Source organism: Eulemur rufifrons, chromosome 7 (assembly GCF_041146395.1).
Source record: "Eulemur rufifrons isolate Redbay chromosome 7, OSU_ERuf_1, whole genome shotgun sequence".
Lineage (NCBI taxonomy): Eukaryota > Metazoa > Chordata > Mammalia > Primates > Lemuridae > Eulemur > Eulemur rufifrons.
In genome coordinates, this window is record NC_090989.1 from 46,280,218 (window position 1) to 46,299,164 (window position 18,947).

The 18,947-nt window shown below is 35.5% G+C and overlaps 1 protein-coding gene across 1 annotated transcript in view; it reads right to left on the minus strand.

Moving 5' to 3' along the window:
* Positions 1 to 201: 201 nt before the first annotated feature.
* The window catches only part of TOMM70 (translocase of outer mitochondrial membrane 70), a 35,774-nt gene continuing 17,028 nt past the window's right edge, over positions 202 to 18,947 (minus strand). The window contains exons 4-12 of the mRNA XM_069472539.1: positions 17,856 to 17,965; positions 14,806 to 14,954; positions 11,447 to 11,654; positions 8,749 to 8,883; positions 7,305 to 7,412; positions 6,334 to 6,450; positions 4,021 to 4,118; positions 3,395 to 3,517; positions 202 to 662 (exon numbers count right to left, since the gene is read on the minus strand). Of these exons, the coding sequence (XP_069328640.1) occupies positions 509 to 662; positions 3,395 to 3,517; positions 4,021 to 4,118; positions 6,334 to 6,450; positions 7,305 to 7,412; positions 8,749 to 8,883; positions 11,447 to 11,654; positions 14,806 to 14,954; positions 17,856 to 17,965 (1,202 nt within the window). The 3' untranslated portion in view covers positions 202 to 508. The remainder of the gene's footprint in view (positions 663 to 3,394; positions 3,518 to 4,020; positions 4,119 to 6,333; positions 6,451 to 7,304; positions 7,413 to 8,748; positions 8,884 to 11,446; positions 11,655 to 14,805; positions 14,955 to 17,855; positions 17,966 to 18,947) is intronic.

Below are 18,947 nucleotides of genomic sequence, written 5' to 3' on the forward strand. Positions count from 1 at the left end.
TCAATCCCCATTTAAGCTTTGTTTCTTCAAAAAATCAACTAAAACGGATTGAATATAAAAGACATCTGTTTTACAGCACTTACTGTGTTAATTTAAAAACCAACATGCTGTAAAATACTCATATTATACACACATATATAAAGACAAAAGCATTCAGAACATAATCAGCCCCCTGCCCCCCCATAAAAAAAAAAAAACAAATCAACAAATCAAAGTTTTTATTTGCATGGCCAATTATCATTTGTACTCTTTGCAACTTTACTTTAATATCCCGTTAACAGGTTCTAAGCTTTTGTTGCACAGGGAATAAAAGCTGCAAGACGCAAACTTCCTTCAACAGCCACGCCCACAACACCTAAACATGAAACAGATGTAACAAATGACAACACCACAAACTGAAACACTAAGTTCCACCATTCAACACAGTTCATGACAGTGTCTTTAGGGTTCAGTTGAAGAGGGGGGTAAACTTCTTTTAAAAATAGGGTCAGTCTCCTTTCCTCCTGTTTTATAATGTTGGTGGTTTTAATCCATATTTCTTTGCAACTTCTGTCTGGGCGTGGGCAGCATCGCAAAGTGAATACAGATGGGCCATCTCCATTTCTGATTTGGCCAGGTTAATAGCTTTGTTGAACATGTCAATGGCTTTCTCCATATTTCCTCTAAAAGAACAAATTTTTAAAAATCTCAGATTTAACAAGCACTTCATAATATCCAATGAAGTTTGTAAGTGATGCTACATAAAGTCTGGCCACTAAGTTTCAACGATGATTCTAGTAAAATGCATCTTTTATAATGAACAAAAGAGGGCTTAGCACATTGAAAGTACTCAGTGAATGTGCACTACTATTACAAACAGTATGTGCTTACATTATGCCTCTTGTATTCTTTTTTTATAGATAAGGACAACGAGACTAGGAAAATTAATTGGCTTATTTAAAATCATAATTCTGATTCCTAAAATTCTGCATGTTTCTGCTATAACTTAAAGCTTCTTTAGAAAGCAGTGACACAACCTCAGAGAACATATCCGGTGTTCAAGGGCTTCACTTCACTGATTTGTGTGATCCCACTTTATTTCCACCCCATCTCTTACCACCACACCCCAATTCCATGCACCTTTACTTCTTAAAAGGTCTGTCTGAGTTCCTTGACTGTGCCACACACTCAAATCTGTATATAATACTCAGATTATTTATATACTCTGCCTAATTCTGGTCAAATCCTCACCTTTCTAAGGCCCAGTTCAAAAAAAATATCCTCATGAAAAATATTTTTCCCTTCTCTCTACAGGGGAACTAGCTGTTCTATCTCCAGTATTCCCACAGTTCTACTGACATTCTATGCATAGTCGGATGAATACAGATTTGTTTATACCACATTCTTACTAGCTCCATGATGGACATTGTTCAATTCCCAAAACCTAGTACAAGGGCTGGTAATTACTATCTGCTTTTTTAAGTAAATAGATGAATATGCTTGGTCAGCAAGATATAATTTACCTCTTATGGTCTAAGTGTGGCTAAGCTTTATAAAGTTACCAAGAACCATTTTACATAACTAGTATTAGCTATGTATATATGCATATACGTATGTAATCCTCTAATAAATATTAAGTCCTTAATATATTTGTGCCAGTTAGACACTGAGAAGTAAGAGTTACCTCCAGGGTAATTATATTTAACCTCCTACTACAATATATGGCCATGTGATAGACTTAAAGAAAATTTTTTTTAGTGTTCACGTTCAAATATAAGGTGAACAGCTGACAGATCTGCTAAATCTTAGAATAATCTGCAATTTCATTCATTCATTCCCATTCATTTATTTAATTGTATGGTTAGATTTAGAATGGTTTTGTTAAAGTGTAAGTAATACACAAACAATTGTATCAAACCCCTAAATCTAAGGTCCTTAACCCAGGATCTATGGATGCTTTAAATTAAAAGTGAAGTGTTTTTTTAATGTGCATTGTTCTAAGAAGAATCCACAGCTTTGCTCAGAGAAGATTAATAACTACTACCCTATCCTATTCTGAGAATATCCTATCACATTAACAAATCAATTAAGAAATAAGTTAATATTTACATGCAACTGTCAATACAAAATGGTTCAAAACAGCCACAACATTTCTCATCAGCCTTTATATATTCTGTCTACTTTAGAGCAGGGAGAAGGCCACAGGAGGGGCTGAATGATGGGAATTAAGAAAACTCATGCTGGCTCCTGACAAGTGATATGGCAAGATCAGTGACTTTGGCATCAGTGAAATATGGGCTCACATCCTGTCTTCTCTACCGGCTCACTGTGCAACCTTGTTTATCTAAGCAGTCTGGATATTAATTAAACTGGGAGTCATATAATCTCCACCTTTATAAAGATGAGGATAAAGATCAATTGAAATAGAATGTGGAAAACACTTGAAGTTGAGTCTAATACCTGGCCTAGAGTAGAACTCAAATGGACAGCAATGCCAACATTAAGATGGTATATACTCCGATAATTCCCATGCATAAACAGTTGTCACCTGTTAATGGTGGCTCTTAAGTGCAACTCTGGAAAACATTTACACAAAGCAAGAAATTATGGAAAGTCAGAGTTGCAAAAAATCTTCTTATCCAGTCCTAATTTTAAAGAAAACTCAGGTGCTCAAAGATGATGTTGCACCTTGCCCAGTCACTTGGGTGCTTGTAGCAGGATCCAGATCTTCTGGCAACTCGGCTACCAATCCTTATGTCACTGCCTAAGCACATTACAGGTATTTTTTTCCCCTCTAACAGGAATAATACAGGTGAAAAGAGGAAAGAACATGTAACAAATATTAGAGAAAGACCTAGTTTCCCTTTCTAATGCATATATTTGACTTAAGCAGCTTTTATAAGTGTAACTTTTAATTTGGAAAAATAATGAAACAAGGCCAAAGTTGTATAGTTTTGAGGGAAGGTTATATCAAAATGCTTAACAGATTTTAAAAATATAATATTAGGCCGGGCGTGGTGGCTCACGCCTGTAATTGTAGCACTCTGGGAGGCCTAGATAGGAGGATTGTCTGAACTCAGGAGTTTGAGACCAGCCTGAGCAAGAGTGAGACCTCGTCTCTACTAAAAATAGAAAAAATTAGCCAGGTGTGGTGGTGAGCGCCTATAGTCCCAGCTACTCGGAGGCTGAGGCAGGAGGATTGCTTGAGCCCAGGAGTTTGAGGTTGCTGTGAGCTACACTGCCTGCCATAGCACTCTAGCCTGGGCAGCAGAGTGAGACTCTGACTCAAAAAAAAAAAAAAAAAAAAAAAAAAATTAATAGATAGCAACAATAACATGTATATAATGAGAAGAAGGAAAAGATAAATATCTATGGAGCTACCATAAATTCCCTAAGAACAGACTCTAGAAGTTACCTTTGAACTTCAATAGTTCCCATGGTTTCATATGCAAAATCACATTTATTGTCAATTTCAATAGCCTTGCTGATAAGTTCCAAACCTCTGTCCAGATCTTGCTTCCACTGAAGTTGAAGTAAACTGCAAATGCAAAATGGCAGTCAGATGTGACCATGGCCCAGTTATCAACAGGACTCAATTTCTGCCCTCAGTGAGTTAATAATTTAATTTATGAGGAAAAACAAAAATGTAAACAGTATATAATCAGCATCAAATTTATTTTTTCCCCTCAACTTACATTGGTTTTTTTATTCTCTGTATTTTTTATATAAATTTAAGTGAAATTTCTTATGATAGTTCAAATACATAAGGACAGGAAAAACTTTTTTATGTTTCCTATTTTGATATAAGTAACATCTGACAGGATGTTCAGAACTGAAATTAAAACATTTAACTTAGAGTGAAAATAGTACATTTACTAATTTCTATATAAGAATGAAACAGCATCCATAAGCATTAAGAAATTTTGTTAATTAATTTCTCTACCACAGTCCCCTTCCTCAATGGTTAAAAGAAATCTATTTTATTAGTATACAAGAAACTTAGCATCTTATTGGAACAAACAGAACCACAAAAATACATACCCTTTATGCACATATGTTGTGGCATTATCTGGTTCCAAATCAATACATTTATCATACATTTCATCAGCTTTACCAAACTGTTGTTGATCTGTTAATGCCTATGTGAAGAGATACTTCAGTTATATTAAGGTAACTGTAAACCTATGCAGTTAAAAGTATATTGCTTATTAATTATTAAAATTCACTTCATTTATTCATTCATTATCATATTATCATGTTTTGGGGATACAAACAAATTTAAGTATTTTAACTTAATTACTGGAGTTTTTAGTTGGCTTTGTTATAAATACGCAACCTTAACTGTCTTTTCTTTATGGCAAGTGGTTAGTTATACACAATGGCAGATAATCTGGTAAACTATACAATACAGAAAATCCCATTGTTAGTGACGGTTTCAATATCACATTCTCACAGGTACACTCATGTCACTTAATAATTTATCATAATACATCCTAAGGGAATTACTCTAAAGGCAATACTCATTGGGAGGATAAGTTAAGGTATATGTGTTAACTGTTATCAGAGTCATTCCTTAAAAAGGATTGATTAGGAAAAAAGCATCCACAATGAACTATTGTAAGGAAAATCCCATGGCTGAAATGGAAGGCATGGTTCTGTGGATACCAGATCATGCTCAAGCTTTTAACTCTGAGAGTTGGCTGGTATCTAAGCCCATGCTGGGAGAGTTAAAAGAAAAAAGTTACACTGTATAACTCTCTCTGTATAGGTACTCTATGTATACATAAAATTACATTTTATATACTATATAGTGAAGGAAAAATTAGAAGAGGGACCAAAGAACAGAAATTTTAATACGAACAGACTATAATAATGCTAGTGCTGATGAGAAAACAGCTCATATAAACCAAACTATCCTGAAGGCAGAACAGTAATAGGGAAATGTGCAATTAAGAAAGCTCTCCAGAAGAGTTGTTCCTAGTATTCTTTAATTGCTGTTCAGTGGCCTTTGCTCCCTTAGCTGCTTATAAAATTCTGCACCAAAAAAGCCCTTATCTTTCAATGACAATGATGAGGATGTTGCTGTCACTTTCTGGTTTGTTACTAATTTAGAATAAGGCATAAACCCAAGTGTACTTACTCAATACAACAGTCATATTAGATTAAAATGTACTTTATTTTATTTTAGCTTTTATACATTCTATAAAACCTTATACAGTACATGCTTTTATAATTAATTATAGTGTATAGTCAGCAACCAATGTCTCATTTTTTATTATCACTATCCTGTCTATGAATTACAAGGGACAAAGATGGAATAGACAAGATTATTTCAAACTGAGGTTAAAGAAATTCTGGGTTACGTTTCATACCCCAGAATTTCAATCCCTAATAATGCAGTGATGTACAAGACCTACCTTTAAAGAATAGATCCAATACAAATCACAGTTCTCATAGTTCCTCCCTCAATAACCCCTCAAAGTCCCTGTGAAATTTTTCTTATAACCTTACTAAAGATACCATGTAGGAAATTAAAAACAAAATAAGCAACCTGAAGAATGGTTTAGGGAGGAGTTTACCAGTCATGGTAACTTTCAAATGATTCCTATTTCTGTGATGTTTGTGGGAGAAAAAAACCCAACATTTCTTTTGTAATAAAAAGAGTAAGACAAAAATATTATCTAGATGGCTAGTTTATGTAGATACCAACTTTCAACTTAAAGAGTAAGAGAGAAAACACTCATTTGGAGATCATTTATGTGAAAGGAAGAAGTATACCTGTGGCTAGAAGTAGTTAATCATTTTCATGTAAATAGATTATTTAAAATTAATAAGTTTTCAAGAATCCAGGCTACAATCAAAAAGTTAAATAATTCAAATTTAAATCCTACTTTCCATAGCTTCAATCCTAAACCAAGAAAACTTCAAGAATTTTATACAAAGCAAAGGGAAATTAAAATAAGCTGTTATGCCCTATCTAACCGTTTAAAAGGGCAGTGATCAAATAGAAAGAAAATCCTTTCCACAGACATTTTCCCCACCAACTGCATATAGTAAATTTTCCTAGAGTAATTACTTTTTGTAAAACCAATCCAAATGAAAACATAAGAGAAATGCTCACCTTAAGCTTCCCCACATTATGAGTTTAAGGCCAAGATTTCCAAATTGCTTAACAAAGGAGCCTCTACTGAGTTGATTCAGGACCATCCTAGGGGCCATGAGAATCAAAGCAGGAACAAAGCCACCTGCTCCCACAGAAGCGGCAACCAGCACAGCACTGTTTCTTGATTTCCATACTGAGATTCAGCAATATAAATGCAGTTTTTTAAAAAAAAATTGAAAAATCAGATTTACCTGGGCATATAGTGCATAGCCTTCAGCACACTTTGGAAACTTCTTTATGACCTCTTCAAAACCTTTCATAGCTGCTTGGATTTGTGAAGAATTGTTTCCCGTATATGCCTGGCGATACTATTTAAAAAATCAAAATGGGCCTGTCAAATCAAAAACTCAAAAACTAATGGAATGTTAACATATTATAAAAAACACACACATAAAATTACATAAATATTTCCAGAAAAGCAGGGGATTTGCTAACATAATTTGCTGCATCCAAAAGAGTTCCAAGAAGTATCTCAGCAGCAGAGATCCATAGGCTATGTATAGCTAGGACTTCATGGCCACCATATAATTTCAAGATGTTCAATACTCTAGAAGAGGGCATACTACCTTGTAAGAAGTTAACTTTGCATCTGAATGGGGGGAATTTTAAATTTAATAAGATTTTTATCATTTTTTTCACCTATAATATAGATGTGGTTATGTTTGTGACCCTATTTCTTTCTTTAAATGGAAAATTCTTTTAGGACTCCAGCTATAGGACTAACTGGAAGTACCTCATTTTACTAGAAATGGACTTTTTTCTTTTTTTAAACCTTTTGAGCTTTGTCTTTCTGAATATTAAGAAATAGCTCTATAAAGGAGAGATGAGAGCGGTTACGTGGTGTCACGACTGCAGGAAATTTCCCCAAAATACTTTTGTTCTTTGTATGGGTTTATGGTAGAGAACAAGGAGACCAGCTCTCTTTAGGAGAGCATAAAATCAGGGACAAACAACTATCAAGATTAAGTCAAACAAGCGTACAGAGAAAAACAGGAGCTATATATACATCAATCACCATATATGCTTACTAATGTTTTTTCCCCTCTAGTTATTCTTTGGGGGAAAAAAATAAATGGCTTTGCAGACAATGAGATACTTACCTTTGTTGACAATGGGAAATAAAAGTGATATATAGGAAAATGCAAAGGAAAGCAGTACCTACCAATGCAAAACATTTCTGAGCTTGTGCCAGAGCAGACTCAGGTCTTAGCCTAATACATTCATCAAAATCTGCCACTGCTTCTTCAACTTGATCAAGCAGTATTTTCAGCTAAGAAAAAAAATGCATAAATAAATGCAATTCAAAATAATAGGTGCACCAGTTAAGTGTGTGTACCGTGTCTCTATTATCACAGCTCAGCATAATGTTCAGCATGTAGTATTCAATATAGAATTACTTTGTAGAAACAGTGAACTAAAAAATCTTGTAATTTTAAAGATTCTAAAACTTAAAACTAGTGTCTAATTTTTTTAAAAAAGGACTATAAGCCCACCATTTCTGCACTGCAATTTTGATCACTATTAAGCAAGAGACCCCTTCTGGAAAATTAACTTCTCTGTACTTCCTAATTTCAAGGCAGGTTAGACACCAGATAATTACCTTTCAAATTAACCTTAAGACATTGCCAGTAAGGATCAAAATATCAAGAATCTTAAGAGTTATCTCAATAGTTAACACAGTTCAGAAAGAAATACAGTCATGCGCTGCATTATGATCTTTCAATCAATGTTAGACTGTATATATGATGGTGGTCCGATAGGATTAAAGTAACGTATTCTTAACATGCCTTTCCTCTGCTTAGATAAGTTCAGGTACACAAATACTTCCCATTGTGTTACAAATGCCTATGGTATACAGTCCAGTAACATGCTATATAGGTTTGTAGCCTCGGAGCAACAGGCTATACCACATAGCCTAGGTGTGTAGTAGGCTATATCATCCTAGGATCGTGTAAGTACAGTCTATGATGTTTGCACGATGAAATCACCTAACAATGCATTTCTCAAGATGTGTGACCATATTATTTAAAATTCTCCATTAGAAAGAACTTAGCTTTTCTGTTACTATAATGGATAGCCCATACTTTCCATCGTAATACATTCCAAGAAGTTATGTTAAGCAGATTATAAAGCCATGTTTTACCCATATGACACTGTAACTGGGAACTATGTTCTTCACTATATATTTTTACTAAAAACTAATATGCCTGTTATAAAACTGTGAGATTTTTGTGGTACCATTTGGGCAGTCCAGACTATTTCCTTATGGCAAGAAGCCCACAAAAATCATCTTGTTGATTCCAGCATTAACTCAAAATGCTTACTAAATGATATTAATGTTTTACTCATTGAAAACCTACGAACCAAAAACACATGAAAAACAAATCTGAACTGGCAAGCCAACATTGTTTGCCTTCTTTTTTTTTATATGTAAATAACAAAACTATAAAGACAAACGTTCAAGACGGAACTAAATAAAGGCCAATCCAAACTGTAAACTAATGATACTTTGTTCTCAGCTTAAAGAAAACTTTTAGGGTATTCTCAAAAATGGTATCAAATAACTCAATCCAAAGGTCAGAACTCAGATAAGAAAACAGATTTACCTGCCCTCGGTGGTGATAAACATCTGCATTCTGAGGATCAATGTCAGCAGCCATGTTAAAATCCTGAGTAGACAGCAAAGGCTGCTGCTGCTGCATGTACATGCTGCCTCTTTTGATGAGAGCATTTGCTCGAAGCTAGAGACCCCAAATCAGAAAAGTTTCATTACTACATTTTTTTCCAATTCAGTTTTTAAAAATAACAGCTTTTTGATATAATCCACATACATAAAGATTACCCTTTTAAAGTACGTATGTCACCAATTTTTAGTATATTCACTAAGCTGTGCATTGATCACCACTATCTAATTCCAGAATAGCTTCATAACTCCAAAAAGAAACCCCATACATGCAGTCATTCTCCATTCCCTCCTTCTCCTCCTCCCCTCTCTTGTCCCTAGAAACCACCAATCTGCTTTCTATTTCTATGGATTTTTATATATTCTAGATGTTTCATATAAATGGAATCATACATTACATGAACTTTTGTGTCTGGCTTCTTTCACTTAGCATAATGTTTTCAAGGTTCATCCACATCATAGTATATATCAGTACTTCATTCTTTTTTATGGCTGAATAATATTGCATTGCATATGTATCACATTTTAGTTATCTATTCACCAGCTGATGAACAAATATTTGAGTTGCTTCTGCTCTTTGGCTATCATAAATAATGCTGCTATGAACATTCATGTACAAGTTTATATGTTAACATATGTACTCACTTCTCTTGGGTATATACAAAGGAGCGGAACTGCTGGATCATATGGTAACTCTATGGTTAACTTTTTGAGGAACTGCCAAACTAATTTCCAAAGGGGCTTTACCACTTTACATTCCCACCAGTAATGTACGAGGGTTTCAATTTCTCCACATCCTCAAAAACACTTGTTACTGTCCGTGTGTTTGATTATAGCCTACTGTCTTTCTGACTACAGCCATGCTAGTGGGTGTGAAGTGATAAGTCACTATGGTTTTGATTTGCCTTTCCCTAATGTCTAATGATACTGAGCATCTTTTCATGCTTTTATTGGTCTTTTGTATATATTCTTTGAAGAAATGTCTATTCGGATCCTTTGCCCATTTTTAACTTAGGTTGTCTTTTTATTGTTGAGTTCTAAGAGTTCTTTATTCTAGATACAATCCCCTTATTAACTAAATGATTTGTGAATATTTTTTCCCGCTTTGTGGTATGTGTTTTCTCTCTCTTTTTTTTTTTTAAGATAGGGTCTCGTTCTGTTGCCCAGGCTGGAGTGCAGTGGCACAATCACAGCTCACACCAGGCTCCATTCCTGGGCTCAAGCCATCCTCCCACCTCAGCCTCCTGAGTAGCTGGGACCTACAGGCACATGCTACCATGCCTGGCTGATATTTTTCTTTTGACTTTTTTTGTAGAGATAGGGTTTTGTTATGTTGCCAGGCTGTGTTTTCTCTTTCTTTAGGGTGTGCTTTCAAGAACAACAGTTTTTAATTTTGATGAAGTCTAAGTTATCTTTTTTTATGGTTGCTTGTGCTTTTGGTATCATATCTAAGAAACCACTGCTTATCCAAAGTAATGAACATTTATTTACTCCTCTCTTCTCTTCTAAGAGCTTTATCATTTCAGCTCTTACATTTAGGTTTCTGAGCCATTTTGAGTTAATTTTTGTACATGGTTTTTGGTAGGCATCATTACTACTTGCCACTAAAAGTCATAATCATGAAAACAAATAGGTTTCTTTTTAAAATTTTGTTCAAAGCCATATTACATGTACACGAAACAAATACCCCCACAATTACAACAAAACACATAATATATGTTGTAACTATAACAGAATATAATAGTTATAATCATCAGGAAAATCAGTAGAAAATAAAATTAAAGATAATATTACAAAGCTATCTTCAATTTGAAAGTCTCATTTTGAAAGGAACTTTTAACAAATATTTAGGCCTTAAAAACAACTTTTATATCTCCCTCAAATATAGAAATGATTCATTTGGAGGTGAAAGAGGCTACAGAGTTCATGTAATTCAATGAGGGACTAAGACACAGAGATATTAACAAACTAATAAGGAATACAGTTAATTGGTGGCTAAGTTCTGTCTTGTTACAATGAGTAGAAGGTTCTCATAATTCATTAGATGCCCCTATGATCTTAATTATGAAAATTATTACATACAAAGTAAGAACACCTGGAAAATGAAAAGCTGTTCCAACCACATAACTGCAGAAACATTTGGTATATTTTATTACCCATATTTTTTAAAACCTTTTTTTCACATAACAAAATCTTTCTGACTGTATTACTACATGTGTTTATTAATATTTTTATTAAACATATTTGATATCCTGGTACTACATATTACATGCTACGTAACAGCATTATCTACAGCACTGCTATATCACCTTTACCCAATGCCCCTATGGAGTCCAGCACGGGAGGCAGTGGCTACAAAGGGAAGTGAAATGCTTCAGATGCTATAGGAAAAAATGTTTCCTTTCCCAGCTAAAGATAAATATCATTGATATTTATGTTTCAGATTCATGCACCAACTAAATCATCATTAGGTGTAGTTTCTCCCCATTGCTGTCCCGTAAAAAAAGCCTTTTGGAGAAGGGCAGTTGAAATGCTAAAAATCTGGCAAAACAGACCTAAAAGTATCACTGTTTACTAATTTCTTCATATCCACACACACTCACATACATTTTAAAATGTACCTTCACATTAGCTTCTTTCAAACTGATGACCTTATCTAAATCTGGTTTGGCTGCATTGGCATTGCCAATAAGCAGGTAGAAGGTGGCTCGCAGTAATAATGCTTCTGCCATGTATTTGCCTTGAGCATCGATTTCTTTTGAGCATTCACTTATGATTTTATCATAGTTTTCTTCTTCCATATACTGTTTGGCCTTTAAATATCCAGAACTGAAAATAAAAACAAACGTAGGAAATTATTTACTAAGAAAGGATCAAATGCTGAAACTTGCCACATTTAGCACACCTGAGTTAAGCCTAAGTCTATTTATTCCCCCATAACAAGTTAATCAGCCAGTGAGGGACTGCAGTTGGGGGTGGAGGTAAAAGATATCAGGACTTTTGATACAATTTGGGATTTTCTTGATGTCTTGGATAAAGAGTTTTAAAGAGGAAACAGCAGAGTCAATGGCAGAAACCTGGAAATAATGTCCTGGCTTAGACATTTAAGTGAAAAGATGAGCTAAGGAAAGAGACAGACTGATCTGCAATGTGAGTAAGGATCCTGTCTTATTCACTTTCATATCTGTAGCACATTGATGGCACTCAACAGCTATTTAATAACTAGGCAATAGGAAATAGGTGAGTTTGGAGTTACAGAAGCCAAGGCAAGAGGTATGATCAGAGCTATGCTTGGTAAAGATCACTCTGGCTGTTCTGTGGAGAATGGATTGGACTGTGAGGAAGTAAGACTAGAAACAGGGAAATATCTGAAGGACACTCATGCAGAAAATTTATTGTTTCATCTAAAAGAACAGAATTAGAATAAGTGGACTTACCAAAGAGGCAATTTTAAAGGGAGATTCAAAGTCCACCAAATAGGACTTTGAAAAATACCCTTAACTACTTTTTTTTTCACTCTTCTCTATTTTTAAAAATGCAGTGAGCACAATATTACTTCTTATTCTTCTAAAATTATGATTTTGATTGGGGGTGCTTGTAGAGGGGATTTTTCTGAATTGAAAAGAAATTTCCACTAGATGACATTTGAGGCATCTTCCAAACAAGGCATTGTAATTTAAAGTCATTTCCTCATTTCAGTTGTTATATTCTGTATAGAGAAACTGGCAAGTGACTTTAAAGTTATGTCAGTCAAAATCTTATAAACTCCATGCTAACCTTTCCTATAACTACATCCTAATGTTCCCTACACTCTAGTTTTGTTCCTTAGGTCACCAGGCTAAGAAAATATAAACAATTATTAAATCAGCTTGGAAGTTATAAGTTCCTACTTATTGGGAACGTAAGTGCTACATATGTATAAACATGATTTCTAAACCTCACAGTAACCCTTTGTGAGGTATTATTAGCTCCATTTAAAAGATGATGAAGCTAAGGCTTAGAGTAAAACAGAATTTAAAAACTTGAGTCCAATTTCAGTGTTCTGATGAGAGCTAGCTATGTCCTACCATTTCTCAATATAGTTTTTAGAATAATGGTATTAAGTTCCCTGCAGTTTTTATGGGACAAGGACTATTTCCCAGCCAGAAGAGGAAATTATTTACATCACTGTCACAAGAGCTATATGACATCTTGAACATTTACTTCCCAACTACAATTTTCTGAAATAGCATATATCAACTAAAATTTGTACTTCTTGGTACAATTATGCACAGTACCTTCTCTTAAAACGTGGCCAACACTGGTAGAAAAATTGGGAGATAAAGATGAAAAGCAATCGGTTCCCTCAAATCTTCCAATATGCTACAGATGCAAAACCCATTTATGCTTTACTACTGGAAAAAAATTTCCTTTTCTTCCACACTCATTTAAAAAATGTCATTTTGGCAATGACACTGTACCTTTTCTTACAGAAGAGAGCTAGTCTTAACAGCAAAACAAGTATTGACAAATACGAATGGACAAGCAGACTAGATGGCTTATATATGACATAGCACCAGATCTCCATCTGTAAAGATAGTATCCTGTACTACGGTGTCAGCTCTCTACAGGATCAAACACAAGAAGCCCAAAGAATGGCATTTTCCTAGACAAACAGTAAAAACCGTAAAGAAGTTCACTTTTTGGGCATGCCTAAGCATCTCACAGTTTATAATTAAAAATTTCCCTGCACTAAAACATTTGCATGTCGAACTACACAATAATTTTCAAGTTAGTGCCTCTACTCAATACAGTCAACCATTTAACTCAATAAAAGTCATCTAGAGCAGCAGTCCCCAACCTTTTTGGCACCAGAGACCAGTTTCATGGAAGATGATTTTTCCATGGACTGGGGGATGGTTTCAGGATGATTCAAGCACATTACATATATTGTGCAGTCAAACCTCTCTGCTAATGATAACCTATATTTGCAGCTGCTCCCCACTGCTAGCATCACCACCTCAGATCATCAGGCATTAGATTCTCATAGGAGCACGCAACCTAGATCCCTCGCATGCATTCCTATGAGGATCTAATGCCACTGATGATCTGATAGGGGGTGGAGCTTATGCGGTGATACAAGGGATGGGGAGTGGCTGTAAATACAGCTTCTCTCCCTAGCCAGATGCTCACCTCCTCCTTTGTGGCCTGGTTCCAAACAGGCCACAGATGGGTAGCACTAGCGGTCGTGGCCTGGGGGTTGGGGACCGCAGTTCTAGAGAATATTAAGCTTGTGTAGCAAGGGGCAATTCCATCAAAATATTACAGTGGTCAGCAACAGATCTGCTAGAGGTAAGAGCAATGACTTCATACGTCACATCTCTTGGCTAGAGAATCACAAAAGATTTTGTAAAAGCAAGGTAGGCCGGGCGCGGTGGCTCACGCCTGTAATCCTAGCACTCTGGGAGGCCGAGGCGGGTGGATCGCTTGAGGTCAGGAGTTCAAGACCAGCCTGAGCAAGAGTGAGACCCCGTCTCTACTAAAAATAGAAAGAAATTATACGGCCAACTAAAAATCTATATAGAAAAAATTAGCCGGGCATGGTGGCGCATGCCTGTAGTCCCAGCTACTCGGGAGGCTGAGGCAGTAGGATTGCTTAAGCCCAGGAGTTTGAGGTTGCTGTGAGCTAGGCTGACGCCACGGCACTCATTCTAGCCAGGGCAACAAAGCGACACTCTGTCTCAAAAAAAAAAAAAAAAAGCAGGGTAGATTCCTGGTAGTAAAACCTGAGTCACCAGAAAAGTAACAGATATATACTATAAAAAGAAGTACTTTTATAATAATAACAATATTATATAATTTTTGTACTTATACCTACCTATATCTGTATATCTGTGTAAAGATACCTGTTTATCTGAGATGATTCAGAATCAACGTGGGCTCTGCCAAGTTCACGGTAACAAAAAAACCATTAAGCAGACACCAGGCCTGACATACTCACTTTTCTTTCACTTCTAAAGCCTCTCCTTCCTTGTCTTTATCTTCATCAGACTTTTCTCCTTTAAGCATCGGCTGAGAAATGATATCATCCGTGAAAGAACTGAAGTATGATTTGATAAACTGTGGAGATGACATCAGAGGTTCACGATTCTGAAATTTAATCACGTTTAAATATAACAAAATGAGAAAACACTAACCAAAGAAGCAGGTACATTGTAGAATACTAAGAATGACTAATGTAAAAATTAGAATCTCACTTTCAAATACCTAAAGAATATTAAACTCTAAGCCACAAGACAAAAGACAGTAAAAATGGTAAAGCTGCCAGTCTCCTCACCTGCTGAAAGTAGGTTTTATTTTTTTATGAAGCGGGGTGGGGGGGGGGGAGTGAGGAAGAATGTTCAGCTTCCTTTTTTTTTTTTTTTTTTTTTTTTTTTTTTTATTGAGACAGAGTCTCACTCTGTCTCCCCAGGTAGAGTGCAGTGGTGTCATCGTAGCTCACTGCAACCTCCAACTCCTCGGCTCAAGTGATCCTCCTGCCTCAGCCTCCCAAGTAGCTGGGACTACAGGGCTGTACCACAACGCCCGGCTAATTTGTCTTTTTTTAGTAGAGACGGGGTCTCACTTGATAAGTCTGGTCTCCAACTCCTGAGCTCAAGCAATCCTTCAACCTCGGCCTCCCAGAGTGCTGGAATTACAGGTGTGAGCCACCGCACCTGGGCTGAAAGCAGTTTTAAACGAGAACCTTTCCCCTCTCCAAAGATATAAGATCACATCTTACGTGGGTGCTGAAAATGTTAAATCCATTTATCATGGACTTTCACCTGAAGATCTCCATTACAGTGCTGTTGAAAGCCATACTGAAATCACATTTCCTGTTTTGATTATTTCTTTTGGTATGGCAACCTGATTCATAAATATAGGAGTATTTTATTTCTCCTTAAATGAGAAAATAGATATAAATATAAAAATATATTTAAATATAAAAATATATTATGAGAGCCCTTTGGCTGTGTTATTTCCTCTTCATTTAAAACATAAGGTTTTATTATGTTTTATTATAAAATATAGATATAAATATTATATATTGATTATATACTTACAATAAATAATAAAGTTTTAGTATATTTTAAATGAAGAGGAAGTAACACAGCCAAAGGGCTCTCATAATATATTTGGATCCTTTAGCTATAAAATTCAACCCAAAGAGTTTAAAAGAAAACATGGTATTTTAAATGTTTTATGTATACCAAATATTATTGTTATTTTGGTAGATTTAATGTAAAGGAATCTGGCTTTGTAAGCAAATGATCTAATCTAGGATAGATGAGAGGGGCATAAAAAAATTAAGAAAGAAACCTGAGGAAAAACCCATATTTATCTTTGTGTACTCTCTGGGGGAAAGATTCAATTTGTCTTAACTTAGGATAATATAAATAAACATTTTTAATCAAATGGTCACCCATCAAGTGATAAATATGCCTAACTTTAGTATTTCACTAAAGACATTCTGAGAAGGACTATATAGTGGCAATCATTTACCATTTTAGGGGAAAAGCTTAAATAGACATTTAAATAGCACTGACCTGAAGCTGTCTTTTAGTTTCCTATTTCAGCTTAGAAATGAAGCTATCACCACCCTGCCTTCCACACAGGGTTATAAATTTAAAACGAAAATAATATATTACAAATAATGGACTTAAGCATCAAAGGAACAGGATACAAAAATTCTAGTTCTGTCACTTATTAGCTATGTGACATTACTCATGTCTACTCTGTTTTCTCATCACTAAAATGGCAATAGAAATACTTGCCTTACTTATCTTACAAGGTTATTATAAAAATCAAAACAATAATATGAAAAGTATTTTGTGATTTCCAAAGTGGCATACAGATTAGAAAATATACCTGGAAATGAATTTGTAACCTATGCAAATATAGGTTATTTTATATTTTCTTACCACCTTGCAATCCAACCAGTCTAATTACTCAACAATATGTATAAGGAAACTAGGTTCCTTCCAAGCTCTAATATGATGTTTCACAAAGGTTTTTGAAGAGCACCATTCTTATGAGACACTCAAGGAAAAAAAAAAAAATTCCCTAGTTTAAAGAGACTGACAACCACTACAGCTACACCACTCTTGGAAATTCACAACACATCTTAGTACATTAAAGTCCTGTAGTGAAGAAAACTGTTTCAACTCTGTTTAACTCAGCTAATATTCAGAAATGTAAAATTAAAAATACAGATTATTAAAATCAATTTACAAGAAAAGCAAGTGAAAAAAGTAACAATTGCCTCAATATTACTGAAATTCAGCAGCAAATCTTCAGCAATGGTTAGTGATGCCTGTGGTATTCTCGTGGCACTCCACTTACATATCTCCTGGGACACTTAACCGTATCATGCCTTTTATATACTTAGTAACATTCTCTCTCACTAAATTGTAAATTCTATATGACCAAGGACCATGTCTGTATACCCACCCCTCCAAAATGCCCAGCATGCAGCCTTGTTTATTAAATGTTTATTGAATTAAACCATCTGTTACTAACAGCCTAAAACCAATGCCCACTTATACAGTACACCTTTAAAAACTCTAATGACACAGAATAGGAGTTGGCAAATATTTTTCTGTAAAAGGACAGATAGTAAATGTTTTAGGCTTTGCAATCTACACAGTCTCTGTCACAACCACTCAACTCTAATGTTGTAGCTCAAAAGCAGCCAAAAACAATGTGAGTCACTGAACATTATTTACAAAAACAGGTAGCAGACTGGATTTGGCCTGTGGGCCGTAGTGTGGCAACCCCTAATATAAATGAATTCCAATATTCTCCAGGTACAGTACTAGACACAGCTTATAATCTTACTGAAAAAGGATAAGTGATAAAAGCCCAAGATTACAGAAGAAAGAAATATAACCCAGTTCTAATTTCAGTTGTTACCATCACTACTATGTCCAAGTTTAAGCAGCATAAATTAGAAATGACCCTTCACAATGTACAAAGTACTACCCCTCTTTTACCCAACTCAGATTCATTTACCTTGTATTTTTCTTTGGCTTTCTCTTTTCCAAGAAGTTTAAGAACTTTATCGGCTAATAGCATGCTTTGTTGATTTTGGAACCCTTCTAATATACACACAGCAGTGACATCTAGAAATGATGGCGAACACAAGAGTAAATATGAAATTATTGTAAAGATGGTCAGCAGCATCAGATGGGCACAATGTAATTACAAAAAGCCAAAATAAATTCATGGCCTGATGGGGCTGTTTCATTTCCAATAAATTGTTTGGTTTTTTTTTTTTGAGACAAGGTCTTGCTCTGTTGCCTGGGCTAGAGTGCAATGGCATCACCATAGCTCACTGCAGCCTCAAACTCTTGAGCTCGAGCGATTCTCCTGCCTCAGCCTGTCGAATAGCTGGGACTACAGGAGTATACACCATGCCTGGCTAATTTTCCTATTTTTTGTAGAGACAGGGTCTTGCGTCTTGCTCAGGCTGGTCCTGAACTCCTGGCCTCAAGCAATCCTCCCACCTCAGCCCCTAAAGTGCTAGGATCATAGGCATTAGCCACCATGCCTGGTCCTAAACTGGTTCTTAATACTTTAATTTTATATACTGTGTGACCAAACTGAAAGCTCAAAAAGTTACTCCACCTCTATGGGGTTCCCTTTCCCCACCTGTGAAATGAAAGGGGCTGTACTGCATGATTTCTAATGTTTCTCACTGCTCTAACATTCTATATATAGAAAATAAAACAAGGAATTCAGAAATATTCTCTTCCAGCCAGTAACTCTAAGGCAAATCAACATAGTGTGGCTCTCTCATGTCTGGTCATTTTTATAGGCCTCAGAACTATTCCTTGTCTCTAAAGTCATCTTGCCACAGAGCTCTCAAATAAATCTGCTTCAAAATACCACTTTCATCTGGTAATGCCACAGCTCAAGATACAGTGATTTGAATTAAAAAGATTGGGGGTTCCTTAATCTCTCAATCTTGCATTCAAACTATTCAAACAATGGCTGTCCCCTTTCTTTCTAAACTCAATTTCTCACAATTCCACATCCTTGCTCCTCCAAACAAGTCAATCTGCTGTTACATTCCCCTGATAACCGTGGCTAGTGCCAATGTCA